The sequence below is a fragment of the Onychomys torridus genome, chromosome 2 (assembly GCF_903995425.1).
Source record: "Onychomys torridus chromosome 2, mOncTor1.1, whole genome shotgun sequence".
NCBI lineage: Eukaryota > Metazoa > Chordata > Mammalia > Rodentia > Cricetidae > Onychomys > Onychomys torridus.
Window position 1 is genome coordinate 142,414,119 of NC_050444.1, and position 22,447 is coordinate 142,436,565.

The window sequence follows — 22,447 nt, forward strand, 5'->3', positions numbered from 1 at the left end:
CCCAAACCCAGGCAAAGAAGAGCAACTCCAATGTGAAAAGTCTTACCTGGCTGGGCATGGTGGGAGGAGGGGGCCAGAAGTAGGGGTTGTTAAATCGAGGTTCGGCCATCCTGCAGGAAGACAGCGGCTGTCACTATCAGCTACGAGATCTCTTTACCCCTTGGGACCCAAATTCCTCAGCCAAGAGGGCCTCCCACCAGGCCCACATCCCCAGGTTGAAAAGTCAGGAATTCTGTGTCTCCCTGTGAGGACCTCAAGGGGCAAAGGTCACATTCAGACCTGAGTGCTCCCAGTACCTGCCCACCGCCCACGCTGGCCACCCCCCAACCCCCCGTGGACCCTACATAGGACCCTCCCCGACCCAGAGACAACCTGGAGAACCCTGGACCACCTTTATAATAGCCATGAAGCAGAAGCAACTACCCGTTTGGGATCCTCGCCCTTCTGCTTCCTCCCTGAGGGATCCTCATCGGAATACATGAGATGGGGCCAAGCTACAGCCTCTCTGAAGGGCCAGTGGTAGAACAATTTCCACAGACCCAAAATAAGCATTCCCTTTGACTTAAGAATTACACTCTGGAAAATTCAGGCACGAACAGGTGGACAGGTGTAAGGTATGACCTGCAAAGCTGGGGTGTCAGAGTGCTGTGCTTAAGGGGAGGAGGCTGGGGAGCCCAGGGGTCAGCACAGTGTGAGCAGGGCACCAGCGGCCCTACCGCTGGCAAGTTCCATGGCAGCCTGTGAGCTGGAGAGCCTTTTCAATCAGAGCAGGCCAAGACAAAGAAAGGCCAGGCCCTTGAGGCTAGCTCTGTCCTCCGGAGAGGGAGCAGGGGTGGGGAGGGGGGGGGGTTGAGTTTTCTGTGACTCTAGAATAAGTTTAGAAGTCACTTACAGGGACCGGCTGCACAGGGGTATTAATTCATTGCTTCCTATCCACGCAGACTGAGTTATCTTTCAGAAATTACTTCCCTACCTGGTATTGCAGCTTTAGACCAAAAAGGAATACCTGCGACCTCTCCTGCTCCAATGGGAAGTCCCTACTGGAATCCTGGTGGAGTCTGAGGAGAGAGCCCTCCACACACACACAACCCAATGTGAGTGTCTCCAGAAAGAACTTTAGAGGGATCACCTACTGTGATCTTGACTTGATAAGCAGGCACAAAAGGCAGCCTTATCTCTTCATATAGGTGAAGAAACAGGGGCTTGGAGAGAAGGAAGAGGCCCCGCTACACCTCAAGGGTGCTCGGGTTGGGAAGTCAGATTACTGAAACTGCTTTCCCAGGCCATTTGCTTTGTAAATTCTAGTCCTCAGCAGAACAAAAGTCGGCCACAAGGAAGCAAGTGGCCACTGGGAAAGGCCTTACTCTTCACTCTCAACCTGGGGAGAGTTCGGTCTCAACCAGAGACCAGAGGACTGGGGGTGGAGGGTATAACCAGGACAATTCCCATCCTGCCAGCCTTGGGTCCCCAAGGTATAGGAGGCCCTCCCCTCTGTCCATCAAACCCCATGGCAGCCTCTTACAGACAAAAAGCAATGCTCAGCCTGCCTAGCTCCCTGACTGTCCCCAGGCCTTTGGGACTGCTCTCCCAGAAAATCCTCAAAGCAAGACCATGAGTGAGGAGGCTGTGAGTTACCAGTGCCCACCTTGTTCTGGGCACATTGACACTGAGAGCAGGAACTCTCACCATGCCCACTTTTAGGAGGGAGGAAAAAGTTCAGAGAGGTAGAGCGATTGGCTCAAGATCACACAGCAAGTGAGCATACCAGAGACTCCACTCTCCTCAGCCTGACTCCAAATCCAGTGCATTCAGGGAGAAGATCGAGCTTCTGGCTGTAGGCTTGTGGGGGTGTCCTGCCTTAGAGTGGCATGGTCGTGACCCCGTGAGTGGACAAGGCAGAGATAGGGGAGGGGAGACTGGGGAGCTAACCTAAGGTAGCTTGGGAATGGGCACACACGGGAATTGCATGAAGTAATGCAAGACTGATTCTGAATTCTCTGAAAGGCAAGCCCACCCGCTTTCTAGCTGCTCCGTCTACCAAGTGCCCTCTTGGGGAGCTCTTCAGAAGCCCAGGAGGATGGCAGCAGCAGGGGAGACTTTCTGTGCCCACTCCGTGGAAGAACTCATCAGTCATCTGAAGGGAGACCTGCTCAGGCTGAGGGACAGATAGCGGCAGGCCCCCTGAGCTGTTTTCCTCATCACTAAGATGGGGTGAGGCAGGCTGCCCTGCCCCAGGCACTAGGCTGCTTCCATCCGGGGAAGCAATCCCCTCCTCTTCCTCCTCCTCTTCCTCTTCCTCTTCCTCCTCCTCCTCCTCTTATTCCTCCTCTCTGATTCAAGGCTGAGTCTAGCCTTCCCAGATCCCAACCCAGTTAGGGAGCTGAGGGTTTGCCCAGGGTCCCATCACTGGGATAAAGTATACACTACCATTTATCAGGCCACTGAGTAGCCAGGGCTAGCCCTTGCCTTAGCTGCAGAGCCAGGCACACCAAAGGGAAGCTTTGCCCAGGGCACTAGGTCTGCTCCACACAGCCCTCTCCTCTCTGCCCTTCTCCAGCTGTAAGTCTGTTCATGACCCTGGTATCCACCTACTGTGTGCCAGATGCAGGGGGCAGGACAGGGCCCAAGTGTCTACTGAGCTCTCCCCATTGCCTGGTATCACCGGCATGTGGGTAAGCCCTGGGGAAGGGTATGATGCAGGAGAGAGGAAAGAACGGGTGAGCACTCAGGACAGATGGAGGAGGATGGGGTTGTGGCAGTGTGGAAAACGATGAATACCTTCCCAGCGCCACAGCAGTGGGACACTGAGGCCAGCTCTAGGGCCTTGAATGCCAAGATGAGCTAGGGGATGAAACACCCACGGTGGGAAGGCAACAAGAAGCATGCTGGGCCAAGGGGGCAATGTGGCAGAGGGGATGCCAAGGTCAGAGGGAAGTATACCGGGGGTCAAGGCAGGGGCCAAGTCTCCCAGGGCTGAGTGTCCACACTGGGTGGGCAGAGGAGACACACTGGTAGTCAGTGGGTGCCTTTAGCCTAGGGCAAAAGCCAAGCCTGGGAGCCAGGAGCCACCCACCCTGACCCCTACAATCCACCTACAACTGTCACTTGCTTTTCTTGTTCGAACTGTGGGTGAATGACATGTCTCCTGGAGCTGTTTCATAAACACTGGGCCAAACCAGGGACCAGCACCAGGAATCCAGGGGCAGTTGGACGTAACTTGTCTTCCAAAACAGTGAATGGAGACTCACAGGAAAGAGCTCCCACCTATGGGGCCTTCTACACATCACCAGACTATTCCCTTCAGAGCCACCTGGGCTCTTGAGGGGTTCCTGTGTGAGGCTTCTTGCCTTCTGGATCTCTTTCATAACTCCTTGCCCAGCCCCCTGCAGCAGGGAGCAGGACCCCCTATTCCCCAGCACCAGTGGCCTATCTACTTGGGAACTCTAAGTACCAAGAAGCCTAAGCCTCACCTAGAGTTTAGGCCCAGCTCCCTGCTGCCCCTGCCCTTCCCTCAGACGGTCTCTGCTTCAGTCAGCCAGTATTGGCCTTGACTTTCTTCTGTGGCAAGCCCTTCCTCTGGTTACCCACCTTTGAACAGGTCATAGACACATAGTGACCCTCCTACCTCAGACCAGCCACAGCTGACATGGGTGGGGAGGCCATTTCCAGACACTCTCCAATCCACCCTTGCCTCCCCACCAGTGCTGGCTATGAACACCTCCTTCCCCACCAGGGAACAGTAGGCTCTGGTTCAAATCCTGACTCCACTTCACTGAATGTGTCCTTAGGCAAGTCACCTGCCCAGCTTCCAAGTAAGGGATAAGCTGCCCAGAGGCTGGCCCATCCTTCAGGCGTGAGCCAAGGAGGATTCAGGGGGAGATGAGGCCTGCCTTGAGTCTCCAAGAGTGAATGGGAGTGAGCCAACAGAGGGGGCGGGCATTCAGGTAAAGTGAGTGTTAGCTAATGCCTGTAGACAAGCAATGCACTAGCGTGAGGGGGTGTGGCCTCCCAGAGAGACTGGCAAACGGAGATTAGCCTGGACAGTCAGCCAGGGCCTTGCTCGGAGGCTCATCCCTAGGTCTTAGGCCCAGAGTCCAGATGTTTGCAGCAGTAGGTGGAATATGTGATTTGTAAGACCCAGATGTAGCAGGTTCTAGAGAGGCTAGGGATTGGTGGCAGGGGAATTCCCAATTAGAGGTGTGAGGCTCGGGCTCTCCTGGCCCAGAGTCATCAAAGGGGCCTGGCTACTCAGAGGAGCTGGTGGCCAGGGAAATATACAGGCTGTCCCCACAGTGTGGCCCAGATCCCTGGACATGGACAGAGACACACACAGTCAACACAACATGCAGACAGCACCAAACCCAGACAGGGGACGCAGACTTGTGGCCACAAGCACGGGCCCATGGACACAGGAAGCCAAAGCCACCAACACTACAAGGGCAAGCATACCTCCCCCGTGACACCCCCAGGGGATAGCAGTGAGGGGCACTCAGGACTTTTATGAACACAAAGCCTTGATCCCCAGAGAACAAACCCCTTATCGACAGACCCGCAGCCTAGAATCACAGGCTCCTTACCTAGAGGGTCCTTTCCCACTTGGTGAACTTCTACTCATCCTTCAAGACCCAGCTCAAGTGTTCCCTCTTCTACGGAGCTTTCCCTGAACCCCCAGTCAGCCACTCCTCTGTGTTCCCAACAGCACCTTGTATATGGGAATAACAATAACAATAATAATAAAATGACAGCTACTGTTGATTTAAACACCCATGTGCTGAGCATATTATGATTCCAGTTACTGAATCTTCCCAATGACTTTGTGAAATGAGCGTTTAACAGAAATACAGCTCAGAGATGTCAATCAACTTGCCCAGTCACACAGCAAGTGAGAGAGTAAGGATGGCCACCCAGCCCCGGCCCGGCCCTGTAGAGTCCATGCACTCTGGTGTGGTTATTACTCAGTGGCTGGGAAAATCTGTTAGCTCTTCCCAGGTAGGATGGTATCTGGTATCTCACCTGGGCCAGCAACTGACCCAAGGTGGCCACCTGCAACAGGCTGGGGACTGTGGCAGGATATTTACAGTTATTACTTACTGCAACAATAGACCCATGGTACAGATGAAGAAACTGAGGTCCAGAGAAGTTAAGCAACCTGGCTGAGGCTATGGAACTAAGTACAGACTTCAAAGCAGATCCTTCTGTCACTTTTCCCCAGAAAGCTTCTGAGGCTAGTTTAGCAAACTCCAGAAGGAAGGGCACACTCTCTGCCAGGCTCTGCCGCGTGGGGAAAACACAGACTTAGACCGGGAGACACAAAGGACACACAGCCCAGGGTGGGTTATAAGGAGCGGGGTCGGGGTAGGAGGTCACTGCTGCCAGGGTGGAGGAAATGGGTGTTATCAGTTCAACAATTTAGGCTCCGCCCCCCAAACCACAGACATTAAAACTAAGATCTGCCCCGTCCCCATGGCCACACGGGAGCAGGCTTCCAACAACGCAAAAGGGGGTGGGGGTAAGTGGGTAGGGATGGGGAAGTGGGAGGAGCCGGACCCTTAAAGCAAGACTCTGTGATTTTAAGGAGGGCTACAGGGAACCACGCCCACAAGGGCAGGGAGCCCAGGGGGAGGTGCTAGCCTCCGCTGCTTGGGGTTTTGTCTTTGTTTCTCTGATTTCCAAATTCTCAGTCATGGCATTCAGTTTCTTTTAAAATGAAAACAGTAAATTTGTTATTAAAAAGGAAAGAAAGTGCTTGGGAGCCTAAGGGGGAAAGCGAGGAGGCTCATGGGAAAGTCAGCTCAGCTGATGGGGGCACTCCAGGGCCACCCACTCCATGGGGCCTTTGACAGCCCCATCCTAAGACCCAGCTGCTGGAGAATGTCAGGAGGGCTTCTGGAAAGAGGCAACACAATTTGCACTTGGACCCTGATTAGGATTCCACAGGTTGGGGCAGGGCACAAAGTAGGTCTCTGCCCCTCCCCCGGTCTTCTGGTCCAGGCCTTCAGCTCTGGCCTCAGCTACCTCTGGCAGGTTCTCCATCTCCGCCCTCAGCTCTGCTGCAGCCACCGTATCCTGTCCTACCTAGAAGCTTCCATGGCTCCTTACAGCAGGCACGGTGAGGATGACTTAGGCATATGTGACCAGCTCCTACCACCTCTGGACTCAGAGCTTGTCCCGCTGTGCACTGACCAGCCAGACTGGCAGTTCCTCTCACCAGTGTCCACTGCCCTTCTTGCTTCCTCCCTGTGAAGGATGCCAGGGCCACTTCCGGCATCCTTGAAGGGGATGAATGATCCCAACTCCTCCCATGGGTCCTGGGGCACAGGCTGTTCTACCTGGAAACACATGGGGTCTGCTACCCCATGTGGGATCTGTTCCCTGTGTGCCCTGCATGTCCACCATCAGAGGCCTTTTAAGCTGGCAGCATGTAGTGCCTGAATGAAAGGATGGATGGATGGATGGATGGATGGATGGATGGATGGATGACAGTGTACATGCATGATTAGTGAAGAGAACTAAAAATATTACAGCCTAGACAGAAGAAAGTGTCCTCCCCTGAGTGACCCCTGCATCACACTCGGTCCTGGGGCCCATATCTTCCCGACCTCATTCTGACTGACAAGAGGCGGGGCTGCTTGTGCACTGCCCCTAAAAGGTAAACAGCTAGTGACAGTCAACGGTTCTGCCTCACTAGCCATGAAAAGTCAACGAGCTTCACCTGCCGAAGGAGCAAACAGAACTACAAAGATGCTAACATCCAACACTGGTGAGGATGTGAGGAGGCTGGCACTCCCGTGGTGATCAGTGGGAGTGTAAACTGGAACACGCGTTTGTGAAAAGAATCTACCCATAGTGTGTCAAGGGCTCTAAAAATAGTCAGACCTCCCGGCCTAGTGTGCCCAGTCCTGGTCATCCATCCCTAGAAAACAGTCCAAAGATCCATGCACAACACTGCTTGTGTCCATGGGTTTTCATGAGCAGAGACCTGGAATGGCTGAACTTGCCAGCAATAGGGAGACAGCCCTGAAATGTCTCCTCTGTGACAGCCCAGAGTGATACTGTTGTCACTTGTTCAGCATGCACATGAGCCTAAGAGGGACCAGGGGCACAGAGGGACTACGTGACTGCCCAAAGCCAAGCAGGGAATGCAGGTTTCTGATCCTGACTATCTATATGGGATCTGGAGCGCAGGCTACCATGCACTGAAAAGCATGGTTGATAAAACTCCCTGGGCAGTTAGGAGACACTCAGGATACAGAGCCAGGAGGACGACAAAAGAGAAAATCCCACCCAGGACTGGATGCTGGGAGACAAGAGAACCTGCGTGCTAACAGTGGGGGTGCGTGGGGTTTGGAACAGGGCAGAGACAGGGCTGGGGGGGGAGTGCTTGACATCGCTCTTTTATGACTTTCCTACAGTGTGGTTATGTAGCTGTCTCGAGGAATGTTTTCTTTTAATAAGATTAAAGCTTTGTAAGCTTTGTTTGGCAAAGTAAGGCACCGTTGCTTCCTATTCAAAGAACCATGCTCTCCAAATGTCCCCAGAAGATAAGATAAGGGTCCCACTACAAGCCCCAGCACCACCAGGCCCCCAGGCGTGGGGGAGGGGGGCATTTAGGAAGGGACTCAAGTCCCATCACATCCAGGGGCTCCAGCCAAGAAGACAGACCAAGGGATAGCCAGCCTGCCTGTCACTCATTCTCCCACTGAAGACCTTTTATAGGTCCCATTGCTTGGGGAAGTCCTAACCCCACAGCTGGTCAGCCAAGGCCTCTGCAAGGTCCTGTTGGCCAATTCATCCCTATCATCCAGCCTTGCCCTCATCCTTCTGCTCTATAACTAACTCCTGCAGCTCCCACCCCAAACAAGCTGCTTTCCTATGCCAGCAGGTCTATCCATCTAAAAGCTACATCCTGATCTAGAACCCTGGCATCAAACCTCAGCTCAGGTCACACTGCCATGGGTGGATGGTCTGGTCATTTGTCTATCCAGTTGCCCACGTAAGCAACGGGCTGGCTGAGGACAGCTTATTTGAAGGCTCATGGTAACCTTCCCTGTTCCTCAGTCAGGCCTCATGGCTCAACTGACAGGTCTTAGGTTCAAGGCCATTTTTTATGATCATCTCCCTACCTAACAGGAATCAGGCCACCCAGTTCCACACTCCTAAGCCCCCTGTGTCTTCTACTTTTCCTTTCTCATACCTCTAAATATACTAGTCGTCCCAGCAGCCAAGAGTTACCCTCAAGGCTAGGATCATGGCAGAGCCATGCACCCACCAAATTAGAGTTGGGCAGGGCCCAGTCCACATTAGTACTCCACAAGGCCCCAAGGGACTCATAAGGCAGGGTCTCTGTGCCAGTGGAATCATTGCCAGGACAGAGGAACACAGCTAGCTCCCCAGATGAAGAGAAGGAACTGTGCAGGCCAGGAGGCAGGAGGCCCAGGAGCAGCATGCCGGTCTGGAGTAGGTAGGGGGTAGGGAGGCACAAGACTGGTAGCTAGAGTTCATGTAAGACAGGAGGGTGGTGCCCTGAGCAACCAAGGGGAAGGTTTCCAGCAGACAAATCCTTCTGTGGCCATGGAAGGGATGGCTGAGAAAGGACAGGCAAGAGGCTTTGTAAGACAGAGGCTGAGGTGAGACTGCCTCTACCTGGCTCTTTGAGACCCACCCACCCACCTATGCTCAAAGGCTACCTCCCACAGCCCCTCTGCCCTCCACATTCCCCCATTCCATGAAGCCCAAAGCCCTCGCTGCTGCTCCTCCAACCCTGTCTCTAAGACTACAGCCAGGCCCAGAAACTGTGAACTTCCTGTGACGAGCAAGGCTGAGGATCCTGGATCCAATTAGGGCAGGTTTTTTGCAGCCCCACAGGCCCTGGAAGGGCTCTTTCCATTATGATGGCAGAGGGAGCTGATGTCTGCACCCAGTGCCCTCCCTGATCCTCCATCCCTTTATCTTCAGCAACTCCATTCCCACCTCCAGACACCCAGAGATGTCCCAGACCACGAACCTTCTCCAGGCCGAGACACCACCATCTCACAGACACAGAGCAGGGGACTTTCTCTGCGGCCAGCTGCCCTAAGGAGGACAGGTGGGTGAGGGTGACGGTAACTAACACTTCCTCCACCTATGTCCCTTTAGATGCTTCCCGGGCAATTCTCAAACTCCCCCCAACCTCACAAGAACGAATCTATGAACAGTTTGAAATGTGGCACACTCCCAGAACGATGCCTAAGACATACCTGAGCGCCATGCTAAGGTGTCAAAAAGCATACTGCCAGGGCACCTGGGGGTGGGGGGGTCCTTACCCTGTCCTTCCGTTGAAGTTCCACCCTGCCCACCTGGTTCTCAGGGTACCCTCTGATTTGGGGTCAGGAACGAGGCTCTGTGGGTACTAACCACTTAAGTCCACATTAGGACTGAGCTGGTGAGGGCTGAAGGACCAGAAACTTCTGGCAAGCCTTTCTGGGTCTTCTGAGTCCTTCTCTAGGAAATGGGCTCAACCAATCACAGTTGGGGAGAGATGGGCCTAGGTCTGCACGGGAAGGCAGAAAGGATGGATTTTACAGCCGGAGAGCCCAGGCTTGGGCCTTGGAAGAGCAGCAAACCCTAGAGCACAAAGCTGTCATTTGTAACCTGACAGGTAAGAGTGGGGGGGCGGGTGTGAGGCTGCTGTGAGGACAGTACAGGTTAGCACGTGTAGGGTTTCAGATGGTGCTCTACGACATGCTGTCACTGCACATGCTAACCTGAGTATAAGGAGCCTTACATTAGTGTCCAGTATTTGGGGTGAAGGAGCTTCCTGTGGTTTCTTTTGATTTCTTCCCATACCAGGGCTGATCTTCTAACATGGATCCATCTGTCTTTCAAGACAGGTCCCAAACTGGGAGCCCCAGCATGTGATAATAACCCCTCCACAAAGTAGTCCCTTCCCTCTCCCGTGTAGGCAGTGTGTGGTCAGGTTAGGCAAGGCTCAGGGCCAGCAAACAGTATGGAGCCCAAGCAGGACTGGGTGGCCATGTGGGTGGGAGGAGAGCCCAGGGAAGATCAACTACAAACTGGACCACACTATCCCCAACCCCACCTGGTGGCCCACACCCACCCTGGGCTCTCAGGGTTACTGTCTTCTTGTGTTTATGAGTGGCTCCATTTCTTGAGACAGATGCAGGCAAAGGTGGGCATTTACCCACAGGAATGCATGGGGGTACATGAGGACTCGTTCAGGAATGGTGACTATGTATGTATGACTTTATATGTATAGATGTGTATGTTTGAGTGTGATGGGGAGTCTCCCTACCATAGCCAGGTGTCCCCTGTCAGAACCTCAGTACCTGGCTAACTAGATTATCCTCTAAGGCAGTGGTTCTCAACCTTCCTAATGCTCAGCCCTTCAATACAGTTCCTCATGCTGTGGTGACCCCCAACTATAAAACTATTTTCGTTGCTCCTTCATAACTGTAATTTTGCTACTGTTATGAATCGTAATGTAAATATCCGATATTCAGGATATCTGATACGCAACCTAACGGGGTCATGACCCACAGGCTGAGAACCACTGCAGTCTGAGGAGCCTAAGACCTTTGCCCAGAGCTCAAAACGGAACATTCTTGCTGGCCAGCTGGGTGAGGCAGGAATCAACACTCTGAGGGCTCCTTAGGCCTCAGAGCCAAGTCCCTCAGCCTATCCCTCACACCTGATCAACTAATGACACTACTCAGGCACTTGCCCAGACCAGGTCAGTCTCTAAAGCCCACCTCAGGTCTTGGGTTCCAGAAAACTCTCTCACCACCACAGCCCCAACACACTCCCACAACAGTTGGCTTCCTCGGGGTCAGGCATAGCCCTGTGCACCAGGCATAGCCCATGATTGCCCCATGGTGGAGAAGAGGGTGGTACTGAAGGGGTACAGCTACTCCAACCAGGCTTCCTCCTGCCCTTTAACCCCAAGGCAAAAGCTGGGCAGTCTGTTGAAAGCAGATGAGCAGAGAGCTCAGCCGGTAAAACTTCAGGAGATACATACTGGACACAGCCTCCTCCTCTCCCCAACCCTGCAGTTCCTCCAGTGGGGAAGAAGACGTCTGGCTTACAAAACTACAGGTGCCCACTACAGGAGTGGAAAGCGAGTCTCCTTTCCCTGAGGACATCAAGCCTGTCCAGAGACGCCAAACAAGTGTCAGCATGGTGGCTACAGAGACCAGAGGGGTTCCAGAAATACAGAGCAGTCTCGATGGACTCCTCCTTCCTTTCCTTTCCTTCCTTCACTCATATGTTCAATACCATGCACCAAGGTCATCAGATTGGCCCAGTGGAGAGAAAGAAGCCACCGAAGCCCATGAAACCACAGGGTCAACGCTCCCCGAAGCTGCTACTGTAACTTGGCTTCCCAGGGTCATTCACTGGGAGGTTCGGGAACTCTAAGTTGGGAAAGAAGTAAAGTGTCCTGGCAGTGACAAGGATCCTGGGGAGGAAGGAGCCCAGTGGAGGGGAGTTCTATGAGAGAGCAGAGGCTCTTCGGTCAGGATGTGGGCAGTGGTGGGGAAGGCTGGGCTTCTCCACAACAGCTGTGGGATCTTAAGCAGCCACACAGTACTGATTTCCAGACCCAGGAGTGCCCCCACCTCCATCCCCTCCCCACCCCTGCCTCCCCAGGGATAAGTTCCCTGACTTCTCCATGCCTACACTTCCTAGGCTGCAAGACAGGATGGTAACAATAACGACTGTACATTTCCGTGTGCACAAAGCCTTGGAGGGCATGTTCTGACCAAAGCAAACACTCTTGCATCCACTCCAACCACACCTGTGACAGTCCAAGATGGGGTCCCCGCCAAAGTGTCGAAGGTGCTGAGTGGGAAAGCCGCTTAGACGTTACAGTTCTGAGTTTGGGAGAGGCTAAGATTCTGAGATCCCACAATTTAATCATCTCATTATTTCCTAACAACAACCCTGAGACTCCCAGGGGAAGAGGACAGACCTCAGTGTAACTTCATCTCCCAGGCACTGCCGGGGACACCGGGCTGCCACCACACCTGGCTCCACAGCTGTTCCTCACCTCTGCTGAAGCCCCAGCCACACCTCACTGGAAGCTTGAGGTGAGCTTAAGCCTGCATAGCACTAAAAACACGTCCCCCCCCCCCCGGGGGGGCAGACAGTCAGTCAGAAACACAAATAAACAAACGGATGAGAAGGTTTCAGATGCCCAGAGCCACAAAAGAAAATAAGAAGGGGCTCATGTGACAGCGGGGAAGCTATTTACAGCAAACCAAACGGTCAGCAAAGGCCCCTTTGAGGAGGTGATGTCCCATGGTGCCATGAGCTAGGCAAGGATTCAGGAAAAAACATGCCAGGCCAGGGAAGGTGCACAAAAAAGTTGGGGTGGCCAGAGGTGCTAAGCTAAGGGGTGAGCAGGGCAGGGAGGGCAAGAGCAGGGAAGCGGAGGTTGAAAGTGGCAAAGCTGGGACCATGAAAGGCCCTGTGGGCCCAAAGAGGAGTTTCGGTTACTTGTTTATTTTCTTCTACAGGTTTAGGAAACAGCGGAACTTTCAGCAGGGGACTAAGAGAGAATCACTAGTCAGGGTCCCCAGATCACTTGGTGTTCTGAAAACCCCGACAACGGTTTAGAAAGTCGAGGCAGGGCGTAGAAAAGTAAGTGACAATCTTTGTGGGTCAATACACATGTCCAGAGATCCCAGCACATGCCTGGCCAGGGGTGGGAGACATCCAAGACACTGTTATTATCTCCCCCATTATCAGTGAGATCGAGCAGAGCACCCCGCTTTACAGGTGCGTGACCTGAAGCTCACAAAAGTAAAGAGCATGCTCAGAGCCCAAGACACAAGTGGGACTTTCTTAGGACGCGGGCCACTGCTGAGAGTCTCTGAAACTCTCATCTGTGGGAGACAATCCCTGCAGGCTACCTGAAACCTTGGCTTTTCTCCCTGGCTGCCTTTAGCGAATCCCAGGGCTTCATTTGCATCTCCTATCTGTCCAACCTGGCCTGGGGGAGCTGGATTGGATGGATGGATGGATGGATGGATGGATGGATGGATGGATGATGTGACAGACAGGCAGACTACTGAAATGACTAACCAATAAACAAATGAGTGGACCGTGGGAGAATAAATGAATGGCCTAACAACAAATGAATGAATATACAAATGGCAAGACTAATGAGCAACCACCGCAGAGAGATGCAAGGACACGCTTGCCCAGGGAAGGGCCGGGGCTATGCTAGCTTCAGACCCAGGCCACAGCTCACTCTCACACCAGCTTCCTACCTTCGATCAGCTGGCCTCCATTCCCCAGGGTCACATGCCGACAATCCTTTAGCCCCTGGGACCAACCTATGTCACCATCTAGTGTGGCCATTTTTCCCCAGCCCCTGAGCCGGCTAGCACCTCTCCACAGGGCCCAGTGGTTACTAGCTCTCTGAACACTTCTCAGGAGACCAAGGCTCCAGTCTCTAGTCCAGGACCAGACTTTCAGCCAGTGGCTTCCTCTCTCCGAGGCCAGATGACCTCCCAGGACCTTTCCATCTCTGACATTCTTTGGGGTGGGGGTGAGCCTCTGGATTTTTACACAGCCACTGGGGTCAGCAGAAGAATTTCAGACCAAAAACTAGAAGTTGGGAAAGGTCCTGCCCACAGCACCACCCACTTAGGAAAGGCCCACACAGGGAGTCTTCAGGCCTGAGTTAAAGCCCTCCTCTGTCACTGCTCAACCTCTCCATGCCTCAGTTTCTTAGATTTTAGAATGGGAGTCAACTGTCCCTACCTGAACATCTGACCGCAACTCAGTTTTGGAGAGAGCCTGACATAACAACCACATATGACGTTGTACAAACTGTAAAGTTCAGTTTCCTGAAAGATTAGTATGGTAGGGCCTGGGGAAAATGAAGGGGGCACACTGTCCTATTCCTGTTCAGTTCTGTCTGAAACAAAACATCCCGGTGTCAGAGCTCCCAAAAGACAACAGTGGCGGGAACCAAGTGCATCCTGGCTGCAGCTCTCCTCTTACTGGGCAGTATACTGTGACTCTGGGCCTCAGTTTCTCCATCTAAAACCTTGTTGGTTCAGAACCCTGTGATCTAGGCAAGCCGCGCTCTGCAGCTTAACATTCCCAGACCTTGTACTCCTGATTCTGTCCTTAGGGAGAGAGTTCACACAGACTAGTTCAGCCAAGACACAGATCTAGAGGGAGACTTGAGTGTTTCCCCTCCAGGAAATGGGGGGGGGGGGACACTAGATAAGCACAAAGGCTCTGAGCACAGCACAGGGTCCTCCTAGGGCAGATTCTCCCCAAAGGGGAAAAGACCAGGTTCAGAGTTTATAGGCCTGGCCTCAGACCACTCCACTGCTAGCAGAGCCAGCAGGTTCTGACCTGTCCAGTCGGACATTTCAGAAACTCAATTGACATCCAATCAGTAAGACTTGGAAGGGCAGGAAGGGTGACAGAAAGGGGTTAAGAACACGAACAGAGGAGAGGCCATGTTACAGGGGCCAGGCAACCTGGGACCCACAGGAGCTGCAGGCCTGTACCTAGCCAAAAACCCACCACCAAGAACATTCATCGCCAGAAGCCATCTCTGGAGGCCAAGAAGGCCACCCATACCTTGAGAGGGTTCTTCAACTGAAGTCAACCAGACTTGCCCCAAAAGGGGCCCTACCAAAACTTCCTGTCCACAAGGGGCTCTGACCACCCATGAAGGGACAAGCCTCCCTCCACCCCCAACACACACAACTCCTAAAGGAGCCACCCTGCTGGAGGACAGGGTGGTGAGAGAGAAGGGTCACGTCGTCATGACAGGGGTCTTAGCTCCAAACCCTGGGTCCACTCTAAACCCCCAGTGCCAGCCACCTCCCCCAAACCTGGGGTTAGAGTACATATAGTTTCTTACAATGCCCCTTGGATAGAGAGCCTCATCCAAACGGCTCCTCCCAAAAACTCTCACCTCAACCCTATACACACACACACACACACACACACACACACACACACACACACTCACACTCACACTCACACACACACTCTCTCCCCACCCTCACCCACGCAGCTCTAGGGAAACCGGCAGTTAACTTTTCCCCAAAACCCTGCAAAGGTGGCTAGCAAGAAGAAGAAACAGAGAAATGGGCCCCCATATCCTTTCCCGGCATCTCACAGCCCTCGGGGGAAGAAAAAAAAAATCTTAAAAAAAAAAAAAAGAAAACTTTCAGAGTTAACTTTAAATTCCCAGCCCCCTCTCCCCAAATCACCCGGCAGCTTCTCTCCCCCTTATTTTTCCTTTAAAGTATAATTGTATTGTGTCTCACCTCCCCGAAAGGCTCCCGGCTCTCTCCAAAGAAAAGGAAAAAAGCCAACCCTTCGGGTGCCCCCTCTGCTTCCAGCCGCCTCTCCCACATTCTCAGACAGTTTTATTAAAATCTTCAGACAAAAGAAAAACAAAAATGGCAGCCTGGCTTATTTTTAAAACAGGACAGGGACGCCATATTCTGCAGATCTGCAAAAAAACGGAGAAATCCGGCACTGGCCGCTCCACCGGGCCGGCTGCAAAGTGCGCGAACCGCGCCGTTTGCAATCCGTTTATTTGCATTAAGCCCCATGAATCATTGTTTACCGGAGAATTGCAGCAGGTTTGAATAGCCCGGCTTAGGAAAACACACACGCACACACTCGGAGACTAGCCCCAGACACGCCGCGGGAGACGCTGCCTACCCCGCGCGCGCAGCCGCCGCCGCGGCAGCCCCGGGGCCGGGCCCGAGGCACCGGCGACCCCCGGGCCCTCGCAGCGCGGCCGCCCCGCGCTGACAGCGCTCGCGCCGGCCCGGCCCCCACCCCGCAACTCGGCGCAACTTTCCCGCGGGCGGGCCCTCTCCCCCGCGCGCCCCGGGCCCGCACGGACCTGGCAGTGCTGGCGGAGCTCCGGGATGTGGCCGCAGCCCCGAGCCCGGCGGCCCGAGGAGGGCCGGGCTGGGGGCTCCCGGCTCCGGCAGCGGCGCGCGGCTAGGGCTCGGTGCGGAGCGGCGCGCAAACCTTCCGGGTCGCCTGCTGTTCACTTCTGGGTTCTGCAGGCGCCGCGGCGGCGGAGGCCGGGTGTGCAGCCGCGCGGCCCCGGTGCGCTGGGCCCCGCGAGCGAGCCGCGTCCGGCCCCCCGCCTCTCGGCTGCGCAGCCCGCCCGGCCCCGGGGCTCTGGCGAGTGGGCAGCGCCCGGCGCTGGCGACGGCGAGGGGAGGGGGCCGGCGGGGCGGGGACGGGCCGCGCGCTGGGGGCCCCCGCTCGGCCCCGGGGCCTCGTCTCGCTCTCGCCGCCGCCGCCGCCGCTGCTGCCGCCAAGCAAAGTTGCGCGGCGCCCCCTGCCCGCGCCGCGCCGCGCCGGAGGCTGAGCCACAAAGGAACTCCGCGCCCCCCTCCGCCCGCCCGAGCCGCGCGGGGAGGGCACCGGCGCCCGGCCCTAGGACAGCCCCTTCCCCAGCACGGGGGCTCCCGGGGCCCGGGCAGCCGCGGCCATTGTCCCGCCCAGACTCCGCTTCCCCGGGTGGCAGTGGCCTGCGGATCCGGGACTGGCAAGCTAGGTTGCCCCCGGGGTGGGGAGTGGGGGTGTCCCTCCCTGGGAAACCGCAGGCTGGTGCGGCCCCCCAGGGTGGCCCCCCACACCTAGTGACCAACGGCCGTGCTCAAAATCCAGACTAAGATTAATGTTATTTATTTTTGAAGAACAAGGCCATGGGGGCGGGGGTGGGGCGGGAGGTGCAGAAGTTTGCACAGGCCAGGACACCGCTTCCTAGCCCTAGGCCTGAGCCTCAGCGGTGGGGCGGCCTGGGGCTGACAGCAGTTCTCCAAGTCTATCAGAGGTGGCACCGGGCTGTCCCCCAGCTCCAGACCTCAGAGCCATCTGCGAGACTCCTCCTCTCGCCTCACCCTCCCCAGCCAATCAGTCACCAAGTCCTCTTGATTTGGCCTCGTGGGCTGTGTCAACTTCTAAACTTCACTTCTACCTGAAGAGGCGGACATTCCTGACTCCAAACTGGCTTAGCTTTCTGAATACAATCTGCCATCCACCTGTAGGCCTAGAAGATCAAGGCTGCCTCTGTCCTGAGGAAGCACCCCAGGGAAAGATGGACACATAAACCATCCTGTCTTCTAGGAAGTAAAAATGTAGAGACACTGCTAGTTGGCTGGGAGCAGAGTTCTGAAGCCTGGACAAAGTTCCTGTCCTCCTGGAGATTCCAGACTAGCACAGGATGTCACACACTGAGACAGCTGGAGGGTGGGACCCACAGAGGTCCTTAGTTCCTTCTCAAACACTCAGTTCCTGGCATTAGGCAGAGGCACAGTAAGCATGTGACACGAATTAGCTGGAATGAGACGGTATTGAGAACACAGAAAAGGCCACTCTCCTGGAGATGGGGGCTGCTTTCAGAACATGGCTCTGGGGTGAGCCTGGTGGAGGAGCTAGGACTTCTGGCGTCCAGAACAAGGGTGAAAAAAAAATCACTAGCCCGTGGTTGAGAAGTTCTATGAGGAAACACACCGGCAAGTAACCAGGGTGATGGGAGACAAATCACCCATACAGGAGAATGGGTGCTGGGGTGGGGCTGGGGGGTGCACAGGTGTGGGTTTCACTGAGTCTTCCTTCTAAGGAGCACAGTTTGAGAAGGGAAGGGAAATGTGACGTCAGAGTGGAAAAGCCTGCCCACTGCCACCTCAGCCGAGCGATGAAGGCCACACCAGCAGCCATGAATCATCGATGAAGGCCAGATCAGCAGCCATGAATCATGCTGGTAGTGTGTACACTTGACGTGTGATAAAAGCGACACCTTTGGGGGCTGGAGCGATAACTCAGCAGGTGTTCTTGTAGAGGACCTGAGTGGTTTCTACCACCCACGTCGGGTAGCTCAAAACTGCCTGTAACTTCAGCTCCAGGGGATCTGATGCCCTCTTCTGGACTCCTTCAGAGCCTGCACTCAGATGTGTATACACCCCCCACCCCTACCCCACCCTGCAAACATAATTAAAAATAGTAAACATTCTTTTTAAAAAAGCAACGCTTTAGGGGCTGTAGAGATGACTTCCTGGTTAAGAGGGCTTGCTCCTTTTTCAGAGGACTGAAGTTTTAGGGGCTGTAGAGATGACTTCCTGGTTAAGAGGGCTTGCTCCTTTTTCAGAGGACTGAAGTTCAGATTCCAGCACCCATGTTCAGCAGCTCAACACTGCCTGTAACTCCAGTTCCGGGGAATCTGACACTCTCTCCTGGTCTCCCTGGCCATGGGTGCCTACACACACACACAGACACACACAGACAGACACACACACAGACACACACACACACACACACAGAGAGAGAGAGAGAGAGAGAGAGAGAGAGAGAGAGAGAGATCTTTTTAAAAATGATTACCTCTGTAGTATTTCTTCCTATGAAAAAAAAATCAGACAGTCCACTAGTGGTGAAAAACAAATACCTAGCTTACTTCTCAGACCGGTCAAGATCATTAAAAACAAACAAACAGACAGACAGGAAAAAACAAAAAACAAACAAAGGAAAAAAACCAAGGGAGGCTAGAGAGATGACTCAGTGGTTAAGAGAACTGGCTGTTCTTCCAGAGGTCCTGAGTTCAATTCCCAGCAACCACTTGGTGGCTCACAACCATCTGTAATAAGATTGGGTACCCTCTTTTTTTTTTTTTTTTAATGTGGAGCTAAGGATCAAACCCAGGGCCTTGCTAGGCAAGCGCTCTACCACTGTGCTAAATCCCCAACCCCAGGGTGCCCTCTTTTGTCATACAGATATACATGCAAGTAGAACACCACTCATATACATAAATAAATACATCTAAGAAAAAAACAAAAACAATAAAACAAGGAGAGTCTGAAACCTCAGCCTGGCAGAGCCTGAAGAGCCATGACATGTGAATGTAATGTGATTGGCCTAGGTGAGGTGTGGGAGAAGATCTCTAAATGGACTATAGATTCTAGTTAATTATGTCAATAAAAGTATCTACCAATGATTGTGGAAAATTGTATCACATAGTCATAATATGGTACTAATGGGAGAGTATATAAAAGTCTATAAAGGGAGATTCTCTACTCAAAATTTTGGTAAATATAAAAAATCCTTTAAAAATAATGTCTAACTGGGTGTGTTGTTGCATGACTTTAATCCCAGTATTCTGGAGTCAGAGATAGGAGGACCTCTGTGAGTTTGATCTACATCGCAAATTCTAGGCCAACCAGAGCTACACAGTGAGACTCTATCTCAAATAAATAAATAAATAAATATTAAGTCCAAAAAGAAGAAGGAACCCTGAGTGTACTAACTGTGACATTGTTGAAAGGTTCAATTCGCCACTGCACTGAACATTCTAGGAGGCTTCAAAAGTGACTGTGTCATCATCCCTGACTCTTAGAATATCCCTGGTATCAGGGCCAACAGTCAAGGATACAGAAGACTACAGGCATTGACTGCTGAGCTAGGGCCTTTAGAGGAGATCTGTGGAGTGCAGGTAATGTTGCCTGGCTCATCCTTGCCCTGCCAGCCTCCTCTCTGACCGCCTAGAAAGCCGTTTCAGCCAACACAATCTGCCATCCCACCCTTGCCATATCCCTTTTCATATGTGGTTCCCTCCACCTGGGACTCACTCACTCACCTGTCTTTCCACAGCACCCTCCCTCACTACCTTCAACTCATCCTTCAGATTACAGTTGAGACATTTAAAAGGTATGTGGGAAGGGTGCTGGGCAGGTAGCTCAGCTGTCAAGAGGTGGGAGGCTCACAACTGCCTGTAACTCTAGATCCCGAGAATCTGCTGCCCTCTTCTGGCCTCCATGCGCAACTGCACTCTCATATGTATAAACCCACATGTTGTACACAAAATTGACAAAATAAAATCCACCCAGAACCTCCCAGAATGCTATTAGCGTGGCCTGAAGGTATATGATGTGGCATGACATCTGGAAGCCAGGGTTGAGGATTCTCAGCTCTTTGCCACTGGCCTTCAGTCTCCTCCCGCTAAGCCCAGGTAGGTGGTTCTCTGTCCCTCACCACACTGTTCCCCTCTCCTCCTCTATTCACGCTCCTCCATCTGTCTGGGATCTCAATGCTTTTTTTCATTTCTTTTGTCTGGTAATCACCTATTTGTCAAGCCTATGCTCAGATAGCGCCTTCTCTAGGAAGTCACTGTAGATCCCCTGTGTGGGAAGAAGAGCCTCCCCTGGTTCTCCAGACCTCCTGGGCCCCTAGACACTCTGCTAGCAAACTGCCTGTGGTACACCAGAATAAATGCTCACTGAACCGATGGATGAATGATGAGGGAGAGGAAAAACCTACGCACATTCTCTCCAACTCTGCAAGTCTCCTTACTCTTCCTTAGGAAGCCCTCTGTGGCTGAGGTTGAGCCCCCATTTCTCAAATGTGGACAGTGTACTGCCTGACTACATTCTGTCTGCTGTGTAGATGTATTTGTTCCTTGAGTCTGAGTCTAAGAGGAAAAAAAATTAACAGGATCTCACTGTGTAACCCTGGCTAACCTGGAACTCTTTTTGTAGATCAGGCTGGCCTCAAACTCACAGAAACCTGCCTGCCTCTGTCTCCTGAGTGCTAGGATTAAAAGTCCATCGTGCCCTTGTACCAGGCCAGAGTAAATTGTTTGAAGGAGGAAATGTGTTTCACATCTTCAGCAATGCAGCACACATTTGTGAAGGGTCTACTCAGGTGTCTCATCCAGGGACCGAGGCAACAGAAGACAAACCCTGGTCCACATCACACAGAACACAGTACTAGCCAGAATGTGTTGCAGTAGCAAAGAACTCCAAACCTCAGGGGAAGAACACAACAGCAGTTTGCTGCTGGCTGGTACCACGGACCCACATGGATCCTCTACACTATTCACCTAGGACCTTAGACTGGCCAGTCACTGACATCTTTGAACAGTAACCACTGGAACTTAAGACTGGCTCAGAGACCATGTGCATGGGTTTTCTACTGCTCTTGCCTGGGAGTGACTCATCACTGCTCACCATGCATTGGCCAAGACTAGTCACATGGCCTGCCCAACCACAATGGAGACTGGGAGATTGAGTTCCCTGTGAGAAAGAGCAGTAGGTACTTGTGTATTTGTGATGTGAGTGAACTCTCCAAAAGTCTGTCCCCAGACATAGGGTTTAGCAAAGAATTCCTTTATTTGGTTATGTTTAGGGCCCATGAGCACTACAGAGGAGAGATCCGAAGTGCCTAGGGGACGGGATAAGAGGTCATGGAGAACTTCCCAGAGGAAAAGAGGTTTAAGCTGAAACCAGGAAGAGAACAGTGATTCTAGGTGAGGGAATGGCATGTGGAGGCCCAGCACAAGGAAGAGCTTGTCACAGGGAAGAGACTGAGTGGGGTTACTATGACATGATACCAAGGGATGGATGCTTCATGTGGGCCCCGGGAGGTGAGCGCTTAGAGTTTCAGTTTTACAGAAATAAGGAAATAGATAAAGGAGACCCACTCCCGCCTGACCCCTCCAAGATACATGCAACCCTGCCTGAGCTGCATCTGGCCTTGGAGGTACACCTGGAGTTCATAAGAGGTGATGGCTAGCTAATTGGAGCGGGCATACCAATAAAGCTTTTTTTTTTTTTTTTTTTTTTTTTTTTTAAAAAAAGAGCATTGCCCGTGGTTGAGAAGGGCTTTTCTATGATGTGGCTGTTTGGGGATCACTAATGGGCCCTTCACCCATACTCCTGTGAGTAAGCCTGATAAACCAGGCCTAGGAGATTCCTGGAGAGCTGCTGGCCTTCAGTCCACTTTGGAAGCCTAAAGAAGCCAGTTTTAATATCAGCAAAGGAATCAGCTTGGACAGAAACAGGGTAGCTGAAAGTGCCACCCACATTGAGGTGGGTCCTTCCTCATCATTTAAGGCGATCAAGACACCTCCCACAGACATGCCCACGGGCCAGCTCTCACTGCGAGCCTCTTCTCTGTGATTCTAGCTTGTGTTGAGTTGACAGTTAAGGCTACCCATCACATGTGGCAGGCTTTTCACCCACTGAGCCGTCTCCCACCCCCTCTAGCCCCTTATTAGGCAGGCATATCTTCAGAAATTGGGATAAATCACAGTTGTCTGCGAGGTGAACAAGAAAAGATCTACATTGATTTACATGATGGGCCTTGAAAATCTCATACCTTGGCCCCTACTGATCTCTTTGTCTTTCATCTACACCGACTGAACCCGAGCAAGGCATCTTATTTCATTTTATAGCAAGGCTTTGCACATGCAGCCCTCCTCCGCTCAGAACAGATGCTCCACCTGACCACACCCACAATCTCTTGACCTTTGCTCATCCACCGCATCTCGGCCAATAGCTGCATCCTAAGGCCAGCCTTATGCCACCTTCAGGATGCTCCCATAGCTTACAGGCCTCTCCTCTTCCTGCACAACGATCGCATCCGCAATTCTGCCTTCAGGTCACTAGCAGTTGGA

The 22,447-nt window shown here is 53.1% G+C and overlaps 2 protein-coding genes across 4 annotated transcripts in view; both read right to left on the minus strand.

The window, feature by feature from the left end:
• The window catches only part of Znf362 (zinc finger protein 362), a 32,367-nt gene extending 16,143 nt beyond the window's left edge, over window positions 1-16,224 (minus strand). Inside the window, exons 1-3 of one of the 3 annotated variants that reach the window (XM_036177522.1) lie at window positions 15,890-16,224; window positions 4,578-4,702; window positions 47-110 (exon numbers count right to left, since the gene is read on the minus strand). In XM_036177522.1, coding sequence (XP_036033415.1) covers window positions 47-110; window positions 4,578-4,615 — 102 coding nt within the window. In that variant the 5' untranslated portion in view covers window positions 4,616-4,702; window positions 15,890-16,224. Of the gene's footprint in view, window positions 1-46; window positions 111-4,577; window positions 4,703-15,299; window positions 15,709-15,889 lie in introns of those variants that run through there. The other 2 variants (XM_036177523.1, XM_036177524.1) reach the window with 2 other exon arrangements.
• Window positions 15,699-22,447, minus strand: part of LOC118577995 (basic proline-rich protein-like) — a 31,991-nt gene continuing 25,242 nt past the window's right edge. The window contains exon 5 of the mRNA XM_036178610.1: window positions 15,699-16,640. Within this exon, the coding sequence (XP_036034503.1) occupies window positions 15,699-16,640 (942 nt within the window). The remainder of the gene's footprint in view (window positions 16,641-22,447) is intronic.